Raw genomic sequence first — 12580 nt, forward strand, 5'->3', positions numbered from 1 at the left:
CTGATTTCCTTTCCAGCACAGGGCTGTAGGAAATAATCTGAATTATTACTTCTGTTGCAGTGCCATTTTACTCAAAATATTTTATTCGGAGATTCACATATAATTACCCACCTAATAAAAGGAGCTATTAGGTTGTAAAGATCCTATCCTTTCCATGCTCTTTTAAAATTATGACCCACTCAAGCTTGAAATCAAAGGCAGAGCTGAATGGAATAATTCATCTGAAACTCTCTTATTGGGTTTTGCCGCCTCCTAACTGATAAATATGCAAATTAGTTCCCTTTTGGTGATTCAGCTGCATAAACAGGGATTAACGCTGAATGCAGCTGAAAATTTAGCAATAAAATGTATGCACACAAAATTTAGTCAATTCAACGCGTTATGGTTGTCAATAAACACTGTAACGCGCAGCTAAGCGCGAGGACAAGGGGAGGGAATCCCTAAAGATGGCGCCCGGCTGCTCTCTGCTCTTTTCTTGCTCTTCGCGTGGAGTACTGCCAACCTCAACCAGGAAGTGCTACGCTTGCAGACAAACCCCCTCCTAATTAATTTATCCGTCATTTACCAGCCTCTACGGTTCCTCGCCCAGGCTCGTGTCCTCTCTTTGCCCTCCTCATCCTCCACCCATCCTCATCCCGGGTGGACGAGTCCTGGGAGCGGAGCCGTCCCGGGGGATGTGGGGTGGATGGGAAAAGCTCAGGGAAACTTCAGCTCCGTTCTTCTCTCTGTTCCAGCTCGTGGTGGCCCCAGAAATGCTTCCCAGTGTCACCACGGGGCAAAGGCCACCCCTACGCCGACGTGTTTTATGACAAACTCAAGCGCATAATGGCCGCGTGCCAGAGAAGATTGCATATTATGTCCTCTTTTTTTTTTTTTTTTTTTTTTTTTTTTTTTTTTTTTTTTTTTTTTTTTGCAAGTGTACACTGGCTGGCTGGCAGCAGGCCACCAATACAGACTTTTTTTTTTTTTCTTCTTCTTCTTCTTCTCTTCTTCTTCTTCTTCTTTTATTTTATTTATTTATTTTTTTTACATTCCTGGTTCTCTGTTTGCCATACATAAAAGAGTAACTACGGGAGGATTTACAAACGCTTGCTGAAAATGGCTGAATCTTACAGCAACTCCCCTAATCCCCACTGCTCGTGCGAGATGAGTGACGGAGCCGATAAAAGAAATTTGTAATTTGTCTTTTCATTTTTGTTGTGCTGTTGGGGAAAACTTCCGAATTTTTGGTGTGGTGGTGTGGTTATTTGTTTCTGTAGTCAGTAATTACGTGTTGTTTGTTTTTGTTTTTTTTTTAAAAAAAAACCAGCACAACAAACAAACAAGTGACTTACAACACCGTCTCATTAAAGGAATGGCCTATGTTTAAAAACATACTTGCATGAGGTAAGACTAGATCTATACAAAGAGCTACAAACCTCTACGGAGTAAAACATGAGCTAGTCATGACACCTTGAGCTCTACGAAGACTAGTAGATCAAAATGAGCAATCTGGTGGCATCAGCTACGACTCCACGGCGATGACATCATGCGCTTTGCCACGCTCTCATCACTTTTAGATGCCAGATTTACAGTTCGGTAACATTTCCATTATTATTCTTGACTTTTCTTTTTCTCCCTCCCTTTTAGGACTTTGCAGGGATCTTCCTTGCACTGAATGAGTGGTACCGGGAACAAGATGACTTTATGGGGTGGTGTACGCGGGTGGTATGTGTGAAATCCTGGTGTGCTGCAATGCTCCGGGATAATTATCGCTTCATCAAGAGCTGTTAGAAGGCTGAGCCTGTGATAGCATTGAGTTGCTTCATTAGCCCCTCCAAACTGGCCATCTGTTCACTCAGATCATCCTGCTCATAAACCTGTGAGGGAACAAACAAACACAGAGAAGTGGGCGGCAGGATGGGAACCAGAACCCCTTGCACAGAGCCGGGGACGTGGCTCGTGGCAGGGACCTCCCAGGGCCATCCCACCGGCACAGCGTCCCCACACGATCTTCGGGGACCTGAAATACTCGAGGATGGGCTGAGGCTTATAGCAAAACCTCTCTGGGCTTAACACGGGAGCTGCAAACCAGGGGTGGCCAAGCTAAAACAATGCTAAATGTTAACAATCCCTCAAAAAACCCTCTCCAAAATATGAACCCCTTTCAAAAATTGAAGATTTTTTTTTAAATTATTTTTTTTCTTTTAGCAGCCAACAGACACATCGAACGCTCATCCAAACATGTCCTCTTAGGGCAGGCTGAAACAGTTCATCCAGCAATTAGCTGAACTTCGGAACCCTTGCTGGTGGGTGGGAATTCCTACCCGATGGCCTTTAGTGGGAGCAGAGGACTGGGAATAGTTTTCAGAAGCGCTTAACTGGCCTGGAGGAAAGTAATCCTTTGGGGTAGGGTCAACTGCGCATCTGCCGCAAAACCTCAAATTATCAGCTTGGCATCTGTTCTTGGAAACCCCTGACCTCCACAATTACGAAGGAAAGAGCAAGATTAGTGACTCTTCTTCCAGTTGCTGAGAGGGAGCTCAAGCATTAGTTATTTATGTGGGTTTTACCCAGTAAAAGATCTGACAGTGCTGTATGAGCCCTGCAGGCCATGAGGTGGGACGGGGCAGGCAGCTTAAAAGAGCACCTGCAGAGTCAAGCTTAAAAAAAACCCCAAAAAACAACAATCCCCTGATTTTAGCCTTTGTCCCCAAATTCTGATGACCTGATGAGCTGCTTGTTGCACTGTCATCACCTGTAACTGCCCGCAGACTTGAGGAGTGTTTCTCCCCAGGGCTAAATCGTGCTGCTGTGATGAAAGAAGGTGTTGAGAGCTGAAACTGCCCTTTGTGTTACCAAATGTCCGGGGCTAAATCACTCCTTACACCTCCAATTTTACCCCAGAGGGCGTTTTTTTCTTCCCATTCCCCTTCCAGCAGGACGTTCCACGTCTTTAACATTGCCCTGCGTCCCCGTTTCCCAGCAAAACATGAGAATCCTTCTGCGACCGTATGCAGAAGTAGAGTTTTATGCCGTTGCAAATGACAAGCAGGAATCGAACGCTCTTGTCCTGCATTAATTAGGCAAGCCCAAACCCTCCATACCTACGTCTAAAGCAAATCTTTTGTCTTTCCCTTTAGCCAGGATGAAAGCGTAAAAGGATTCGCTAACAAAATATTGGCCAAATCGTTGCTATAGTCCCTCGTAAAAAATTCTCCTGTGCAAGTAGATGAGAAGAGGTGATACACAACATGTATTTAATACATTTTTTTTTTTCCTTAGTCCTTTTCTTTTTCACTGTTTCATCTTCTGGATCACGTGAGACCTTTCTCTAACGGAGCCTTAATAGGAGCAGAAAGATTATTCTAATTTCACCATCTTTTCGGTTTCACTTATCTACTCCTTCAATGCTGTTTTTCTCACCATTATCTGGTATTACTATATACTCATTTTTTCCTGCCAAAATTATTTTCTTCCCTTATCGCACTTCTCACCCCCTCCTTCTCTTCTCCCAGTATCTCAGGGCGCTCAGGAGAGGCTCTGCGAGTTGTCCCGTGGATAATATTAACACAGAATTTAAGTACTCGCTTCTCCCCTCTATCACACACTCTAAAGTCCATTAAAGCCGACGGCAAAGTTTTACCAGCTGCCAGAACTTTTTAGTAGCTTTCTAATAGCGATCAGCTGCAGTGTAATACCTTAGGTAAGGAGGGACAGGTCGTTATCTAAAAATTAACGTGCGGATTGGGGATTAGAGACTATAACTCGGTGGTGATGAGCCCCGCAAGGCTCTGAGAGATGATTCTTACGTTGGCGGAGTCCTCCGTCTGCTTGTGGCCTTCTTCTGCGACCTCCGGGGCCGTGGGCACCGAGACGGGCAGCAGAGGTGACCTGGCTTTTCCTGCCAAGCCAAGGGATGCTGTTTTAACCTGAGCCTTGGGGAGATTAGGCCCTGGAAGAAAAAAAAAAAGTCACATTGAGAAGCCGTAGGTAAGGAAAAAAGGGGGTTGGAGTGAAATTTGGAGCTTATAGGCAAAATGCAGCTGGTTTTATCATTGCTGCTTGTGTTTTCTGTTGTAAACATACAGTCCCCTTCCCACCACTTCTTCCTGGAGGAGCACCAGAGCCAGCACAAACGCTTCCTCAGAACTCTTCGATTCTATTTCACGGGCTCCGCTCCCCAACGAGTCACGGCGGGTTTGCAATTTTCAGTTGACTTTTTGATGACGAACGCTCTTCTGCGGAAACAAAAGTTTCACACGGAAACTCGAAATTTTCTTGGGGAAAAACACCTACAAACCTGGCACTCCGGGAAGATAATGAAAACTTGGTCTCTGTGGCCCCTGCCTGGCAGGGAACTGTCAGCTTGGCACTGTGTTTGAGGGGGAAAGTGAGACCGAAGCGAGCAGTGGCCAGGCTGGGGGAATGGCCGTTATTTCCACAGTTGTCACTTATTTTTGTTCCTAACTCCCTCCAGCTGACAGCAACCCTCCAGATGGGTCACTGCACAAGCTAAACTAAAAATTGTATTTCAACTTTCTCAAAAAAAAAAAAAAAAGTTCTTTCTGGCTTTTTATCCCAGTTTGGAAGGGGGAGAAAAAAAAATATTTTTTTTTTTTTGGACAGAAAAGGATTCCCGTTTTTCAGCAGCTCTGCTGAAACTCCTGCTGCTTCTCCGAGCCCCAAGTACTGCTGCTTGGCACAAGAGTGTCACCCTCAGCGCCGTGTGAAGCGCTGCCCTTTAAAGACGCACCCACCGAGATGTCTCAGCTCTCTTCTAGAGGAAATTTGAAAAAATCCTTTGTCTCTTGTAATGATTCGAAACGTCACACAACAAAACCTCTGTCCTGAACGATCCGCCTCCACGCTCTGCAAGACGCTGCTGGAAACACGAGGGCTGTCAGTTGGAATAGAAGCACCCAAGACATTGATTTTGAGTACACGGGGATAGTTTTCAAAACAAAGTCACCATACAAAGCCAAACTAAGATCATGTCTCTCGTGCATCGTAAATTCAAGGCCAAAAATGGGGGTGGCAGTTACAAGCTTTCTTGCGGCCAGAGGAATCCTGCTTAAACATCCCTCCGACCCGCGCTAAGGCCAAACTCATTCCAGTGAGTCCTTCAGGCGTTTCTTTCAGCCCCCTCCGTCCCCAAAACTTCTTCTTCCTACTTTCTCGCTATCAATATCACATCGCTTTGACGTCGACTTGTGCCCTAAAGGCAAGTTTCGTGTTCATGTCTTTAAACAGGGAAACTCCAGGCTGATGGAGAGAGCCTTGGCAGGCTGCATCGCCTACCAGGGATGGTCAGCTCCCTCCAGCCATCCCCAGGGGGTAACAGCAGATCCCCTCTGACACCGGGGATCACTTTGGAGTCTCGCAGGACATCCTTCCATCTCACATGGGACGTGGGCATAATTTTTACTCTGCTCATTGGACTCCCATTTGAAATCAGGAAGACAAATCATAAATAAAGAGCTTTTTTTTTTTCCTATTTATTTTCTCCACTACCACCTTACACGTATTTTACGGCTGGAGTGTCTCACGACTTTTTTTTTTTTTTTTTCTATTATGGAAATGTGTACCATAATGATGATAATAACAACAGCCATTGCTTTAGTAGCTGATTGGGCTCATTAGAGATATTAAAAGGCATCAGCCTCAGTCAGTCAAGTGGGCTGGTGGCCACTGCATCAGAATTGGACACAGAAAGAGAAAAAAGAAAGAAAAAAAAAAAAAGTCGTGAGACACTCCAGCCGTAAAATACGTGTTGAGGAAGGGGTATCCATGGGACAAGTTTCTACAAGGACGCCCGTGGCTCTGGAGCTGAGACACAGGGACCAGGAGCATGGGAGATGTCTTCATCCACATGGGATGTGCACGGGCTCCCTCCAAAATCCACGTCTCGGGTCGGAAACCCACCCAGTTTTCAGGCAAACCCAAACCATCTCTTCATGAATCTGAAGTCGAACAGCCCGTTTTGTTTCCTTCGCCCCTGGATTCCCGCCCGGTTACCTCTCTTCTCTTAGACACCATTACCGTATCATGAAATCAATGCACCTGGAGAGTAACTCCAGCGCAGGAAGGCGGGAGCTGCTGCAGCCAGAGCAGCCACGGCTCTCGCTCCCCAAATCCCACCAAATCAGTGTCGTCATGACAGCTGTCTGTATCCTCACAGCTCCCACCAGTAGCCAGGAGACAAGAGCTGAAGATTAACTTTCTTGTATTTCAAAGAACTGTGTTTACATTTTTAATTAGTTTAAGGCAGAGAAAACACAATGGAGCAGAAGAGAGAACAAAATCCCTCCCGAAACCGAGCTGCCAACAGCGAGTTCATTAAAAGTAAGTTCCAGGAAAGAGCTGCAAGAGGGGGGGAAGAGAGGTAGAGACTCATAAACACCCCCTCTGTAAGGCTGAGAATCGCAGATAACTCCTGCCTAGCTGGAGCTATGAATGTCTGAAAGCTCAATACAAGCTAAAAGAGATCACCACAAAGATACCCTCGCTCTTCCAGCTCCAGTTTAATAGCTAAAAGTCTTCTTTAATAACTGGGCCTTCAGACTTTCCTGTATCTCAGCCTAAAAGTAGAAGATACAGCTATCCCCAAAGATTCAATCTTCTAAACGCTGCACATTCAAATATTTTTTAAAATGTTTTTCCCTTCCATTTCTTAATAAAAAAAACCCCACTTTTTTTCCAAAGAAGTGTGGGGAGGAATATTCACTATTCACACACCAACACTCCAAACACTTCCACACTGAGAAATGCAAGAGCCCGAATCTAAAAAAAAAAAAATAAAATAAAGGGAGGAAGGTAGCACCGCGGGCAAATTAACCCTAAGCTGCCTGGTGCCCAGACTGCACTTTCTCAATATTTTTGCTTTGAAAACACCTGCAGCGCTCAGCAAAGAAGGCAACTGCACTTACAGCCCCTGCAGCTGGCAGCTGGGGTGGTGTTTTGACTCAAGTAACGCTCGCGTGCGCTGCAAAAGAGAGATTGATCCAGCTCCTGTTACAGGGAATCCAGACTGCGTCCCGGGATATCACCGTGACGTGAAGAGTAACTGATAAGACACAGCCACCGCCAAAAAAAAAAAAAAAAAAGAAAAAAAAAGCATCCGTGCTGTTTATCGGTTAGATAATGGACCCAAAGCGGCTTTTTTTAGCGGCTTTTTTTTTTATACGAGTGACTTCGCGTTGTGACTTGTTTGATTTTTCAGCGGCTGGTGGAGAAGTAAATATTTGATGTGGTGGTGAGGAGCTCATGTGAAATGCAGAGTGCGTCGCTATTGTAATCCTCCAAATCCCACGGTAAAAATCACGTTTCTCAAATGTAACTCATTAATTGCGGTAATTGGACTTAAAGACCCACTTCCCTGCACAAAGACAGATGTTCCCTCCTGGATTTTGTTAATGAGAAGCCATAATGACGATTAGTAAGTTCGGTTCGTGCACCTTTTTGCCCTTTAGCTCACACAAGCAACAGGCAGGTTGTAATGCTCGCCACGAAAAGGAAACTTGAGAAAATTTCCCTTACGCGTAGCTGCGTGTTTCGAGTTCTTCAGCAGAGGTTTTACGGCAGCGACCGTTTTCCAAGGTAACGCGGAATTAGCACAATAGCTGAGCCCTCTTCCCCCAAAGGATGTTAAAAAGGCCAAGCAGGCCTCTCAAAGAGAATCCTGGACGCAGGCTGACGTGCTAAATAAACTAATTTATGCAAACGAGTTGCTAATTAAATTAAAATCGCTTGGGTTTCTAATGTTCTTCAACTCAGCGGAAGTCCCGCAAGCAAAAAAAAAAAAACAAAGAGGAAACCTTGGATCTGAGGCCGCAAGAGGTGACAATGCCCATCAGGGGTATCTCTGAGCAGCCCCAGCATGGATTTATTGTTTAAAAGTTTCATTTTCTCCGTGGGGTTATTAAACACTTCACCGGCTCGTTAGTTAGATGATATATGGCTACCAGGTGCGACGCCCAGCTACCGCCGCCTCGCCGGGGCCCACGCTGAACTCGCTGCAGTACCAGCCCTGGCACTTCAGGAGCACTGAGCATCAGCACAGTCCTGAATCAAGCCACAAAAGAAGGGGGATTCTAACTCTACGCCCATTTGTGCCATGTGTTATCATGATGGACACCAAGTAAAACTGATATAGCATCCACCCTCTTGAGAGCAATGCTTTGGCTTTATTGGATTTCAAGATATGTTCAATATCTGGCTGGTGTCAGCGCTGGCGTGGCCAGCAGGGACAGGGAAGGGATCTGAGCCCTGGGCTCGGCACTGGGGAGGCCGCCCCTCGCTGAGGGGGTTCAGTGTTGGGCCCCTCACCCCAAAAAGGCCATTGAGTGACTCGAGCGTGGGCAGAGAAGGGCAACGGAGCTGGGGCAGGGTCTGGAGCACAGGTTTAGTCTGGCTCTGAGGAAGGATTTCTGTGCAGAAGGGGCTGTTGGGCGTTGGAATGGGCTGCCCAGGGCAGGGGGGAGTCCCCGGGATCCCTGGAGGGGTTGAAGAGTCGGGCTGAGCCAGCGCTGAGGGATCTGGGGGAGCTGGGAACGGTCAGGGGGGGGGTCATGCTTGGACTGGAGAAGCTGCAAGGGCTTTTCCAACCTAGACAGTTCTGTGATTCTGTGAAGTGGGACGTAAGATGATGGACCCTGCCAGGTGAGAACAACTTATTTCGGTCAGAGGGCTCGGGGTTCCTGCTGTTCCCGTTGCAGGGTTTCCAAAGGCCAGAAGCTCCGGGGAGGACAGTGAGCTGCAAACTCAGTATCAAAACCCCCTATGTCCACACTCAATGGATCTGGGTTCTGCATCCAACCTGAAGACCAAAAACTCTCGTGTGGTTCACATGTCTCAGGCATTTTGGGTGGCGATGCAAAACAGCGATGTGGATAAAAAAAAAAAAAGAGTTAAAGTGGAGAAAATTTATTAAAAAATTGAAAGGATCTAGTTTAAGGCGAGACAATAAATCACGCTCAGTGGAGAGCACTGGAGTAGAAGAGATCTACCAGTGGAGTTCCTCAAGATCCGGATCCAGGACCAATCCTTCATATTTTGATACAGACAAGAGGTGTCTGATTATGAATTCTATTACCAGCAAGAGCTTGGAAATAGAGCTGGGGCTGGAGTAACACCAAGACATCTGCAGGGACATTTCTGCTGCTCACGCAAACTTTCAGTCTTTCCCAGCAAGGAGGCCAGGCTGTGTATCACACCCCTTCAGCTGCAATTCTCATTTCTTCAGCTCTTTGAAAGTGAGGGACGAGTCCCTGCGGGTTCTTTCATCTCTTATCATCTGTGGAAAGCAGCGTCTTCCAACGTCAGCCGAGAGGTTGGATGAATTGCCTTTCGGAAGATCTCTCTCCGCTTTGGCGGCACAGTGAGCTGATGTGACTGGGATCGAGCAGAAACCCATTCATCAGAAGTCTAAAATTAACTAGGAATGAGTCATATCTCTCAGAAGAAGGAACAGGAAATTTTGCCATAAATTCTCCTGGGTCTAACGGCAGGAAATGAGGGAAGAGAAAAGCCTGCACGCTGCCGATTTCAAGCCTACCAAGTGGGTTATGGGCCTCAAAGAAGTTAACTACGAACTCAACGAGATGTGGATCAAGCTCACACCTGGGCTCAGGAAGGACATATCTGGGCTAAACCAGCAGATAGCGATCGCAGCTATAGGAAGGAATTTTTAAAATTTTTTAAATGTTTATCTTCGTTTCAAAAATGTTTCCCTTCCTAATAGTCTGCTCTCGGTCGACACGTACAACCATCACCAAACGCAATGTGTGACAGCAGGCAGGACGCTGGAGATGCTCTGAAAAGAGGATTTTGCAGTGAGATGCCTTGTGTTCTATATAGGCTACTGGTTTTAAACATGCAGCCATTTTTGTCTATTAATTCCAGAGTTGGACAAAATGTTTTGTTCAGTATTTGATTAATTTAAAGCTAACTTTTGTGTTGCCGCTTCAGGATTTTCAAGACAGAAAAAAAAAAAATATTTTGGATCAGGCAAACTGAACCACAGAATCCTTCAGGTTGGAAAAGCCCCTCGGGATCAGCGAGTCCAACCCTCAGCCCGACTCGACAAAGTTCTCCCCTACCCCACATCCCCCACAGCTCATCCCAATGGCCCTGAAACCCCCCAGGGATGGGGACTCCCCCCTCCCTGGGCAGCCTCTTCCACTCTCGGACCACTCTTGCTGGGAAACATTTTCTCCTCTTGTCATACCACTGATTACCTCTGAAAACAGTCAAGTTTCATAAAACCAATTTGGAAACTTAAATAGAAAATTTGCGAACTGGGGATACTGATATATTTCTCTATCCAATAGCCCAACAGACAGGGCGTACATCCAAGATGTGAATGCAATCTGCAGATGAAGATCATCTGAAGAGGCAGATGAAAACTGATCTATCTATTGGGGTGCAAACAAGCCTTTTCGTAAAAATGGAGAGGATTCTTGGAGGATGAATCCTGTATAATGAGACCATAAAATTCAAAATAAGCTGGAAAAATTAGAAGATAATGTCAGCCTTGTAACTAAATGAAGATAATATTTTCTGGCCCCGCATCTTCCACTTTTTTTCCCACAGCTTTTTCGAGCCAACAATAGACAAAAACTTTCTGTGTCATTAAGAGCTGCTTCTGTTAATGAAGATCTGTGGGCACGGAGGAATCCGCAAGGATGCTTCCACAGAGAGATATCAGAGCTTGCAAAAGTGCAAGCAATCAGTTCGGAAAATTAAAATGATTCCAGAATTTTGTCTGTCCCAGACGCTTCTGACAGTAAGGAGATTGGCAGCCTGAATTTCAAGGGTGGGGAAGGAGGGCTGAATAGCATTGCCAAGCCAGATGTTTTTCCCTGTTAAGTGAGGTTTAGTGTGGTATGAAGAGGTGATTTTCTCACAAAAACCCATCAGAAGATCGCAAAAGGCTCGAATGCCACTTAAAGGTTATTTGATATTTCCACCAGTAAAACCAGCATCAATTTAAGCGACTTAAAAGTTGAAACATGAAGTAGAATTGAGCTCACTTGTAGCTCCATGGCAGGATGTTCCACACGTTGCTTCTCAGGGGAACAGAATATGGAACTGCAGGAAAAATATTATTTGAAGACTCAGCTGTTTTAAATTACAGGTGGGAAAAAAAAAAAAAAAATTACCGTCACGAAATTGAGTTTCTAAAAATGATTTCCGAGGTGATAATCAGTGGAGGCTTGGGCTCGTTCTGCAAGGGAAATTGTTTTAGAAAAGAGGCGAGGTTTAATTTAGAAATATTTGATAGTAGAAGAAATAAAGCAAAAAGAAAAATGAAACAGAAAAGAGAAAAAGGTCGTTTAATCGCTCTCCCCAATATGGGGCCAAAGCTAGTACTGGCGCTGCCTGTTGGGGAGGGTTTTGAAATAGCACTGATGAACTTCACACATTGTTACGTGCCACAACTTAAAAAAAAAAAAAAAAAAAAAAAAAAAAAAAAAAAAAAAAAGTATAAAACCAGGGAGTTTGGAGAGGAGACTTCCCGAAAAAAAAACCCACAAACCGGTCCAATATGTGGAAATATCAGATTTAATCTCTGTCTTCTCGCTTGCTCTTCATGGTTTTTAATCTATTTGCAGGAAATGGTACGTGGACTAAATAAACGGTTGGGGCAAAAGTGACTCGTTGGCTGCAACTGCTCAGTGATAACACACACACCGAGTGCCCAATGCCCGTGGGGAAACTGCACATGCAGTGGAAAAAGTTTGCTTATAAACCACAGGGTGATAGAATGGCCCATCGTTAAATCTGTCTATGGATTTACAGTAAAATTATCCCGATTTTTTTTTTTAAATGCTTTGACCGCTGCCTTGTATTGAAACAGATCATTTATATCACAGGGGAATCAGTTCATTTATCCAGACGAGCACCTAAATCCACACTTCGCTTTACACCTTCCTGTAGTCCCGTTGATTTTAATGAGAAAACTCAGGTGCCTCAGGTTGTCTACACGCTAATTAAGCTTCACAATTGTGGACAGATTTCTCTTATAGACAGGACTGACCCTTTCGGGACACTTCCGTGTCACTATTATCACTCAGTTGAACAGAGAAAGTTTATTTTCCTAAAAAGAAACGTTGAAGAAAAAAAAAAAAAAAAGACTTCAAAATGGAAGGGAGGTAAAATCTTATGAAATAAAAGATTAATTTTCCTTTGAATCGGGGAGTTCCTAATGCGAGAAGCTAGGATTTCAGAATAAAAGCTTCAAGAATGAATCATTCCCATATTTTCAGTGAATTTATAGACTTTGCTTACTGTAGACTATGATGAAGAGAAGTCCATAATCTCATTTACACTCATAATTAAAATAAAAATTAAAAATAAAAAAAAAACAACAAAAAAACCCTATGCCTGATTTTTACGGTGTAGATTTTTACACCCCATTAACAAAAAGAGTTCTCAGCTTTAAATTCAATGACTGAATTCAATTTAGAAGCAACAGTTTTAGGTTTTCATTTGTATTTTACATTCGTATTTTATATTGGCACTGGGATTTTTTTTTTTAGTGTGAACGGTAAACGTCTCCCCCACCCCTAAAAAAAAAAAAAAAAAAAAAAACCAAAAA

The 12580-nt window shown here is 44.5% G+C and overlaps 1 protein-coding gene across 1 annotated transcript in view; it reads right to left on the bottom strand.

The window, feature by feature from the left end:
- Nucleotides 1–1020: 1020 nt before the first annotated feature.
- Nucleotides 1021–12580, bottom strand: part of DCC (DCC netrin 1 receptor) — a 260983-nt gene continuing 249423 nt past the window's right edge. The window contains exons 25-26 of the mRNA XM_026865876.1: nucleotides 3792–3934; nucleotides 1021–1859 (exon numbers count right to left, since the gene is read on the bottom strand). Coding sequence (XP_026721677.1) covers nucleotides 1770–1859; nucleotides 3792–3934 — 233 coding nt within the window. The 3' untranslated portion in view covers nucleotides 1021–1769. The remainder of the gene's footprint in view (nucleotides 1860–3791; nucleotides 3935–12580) is intronic.

The sequence above is a fragment of the Athene cunicularia genome (genome assembly GCF_003259725.1).
Source record: "Athene cunicularia isolate RWA chromosome Z unlocalized genomic scaffold, athCun1 chrZ_part1, whole genome shotgun sequence".
Taxonomy (NCBI): domain Eukaryota; kingdom Metazoa; phylum Chordata; class Aves; order Strigiformes; family Strigidae; genus Athene; species Athene cunicularia.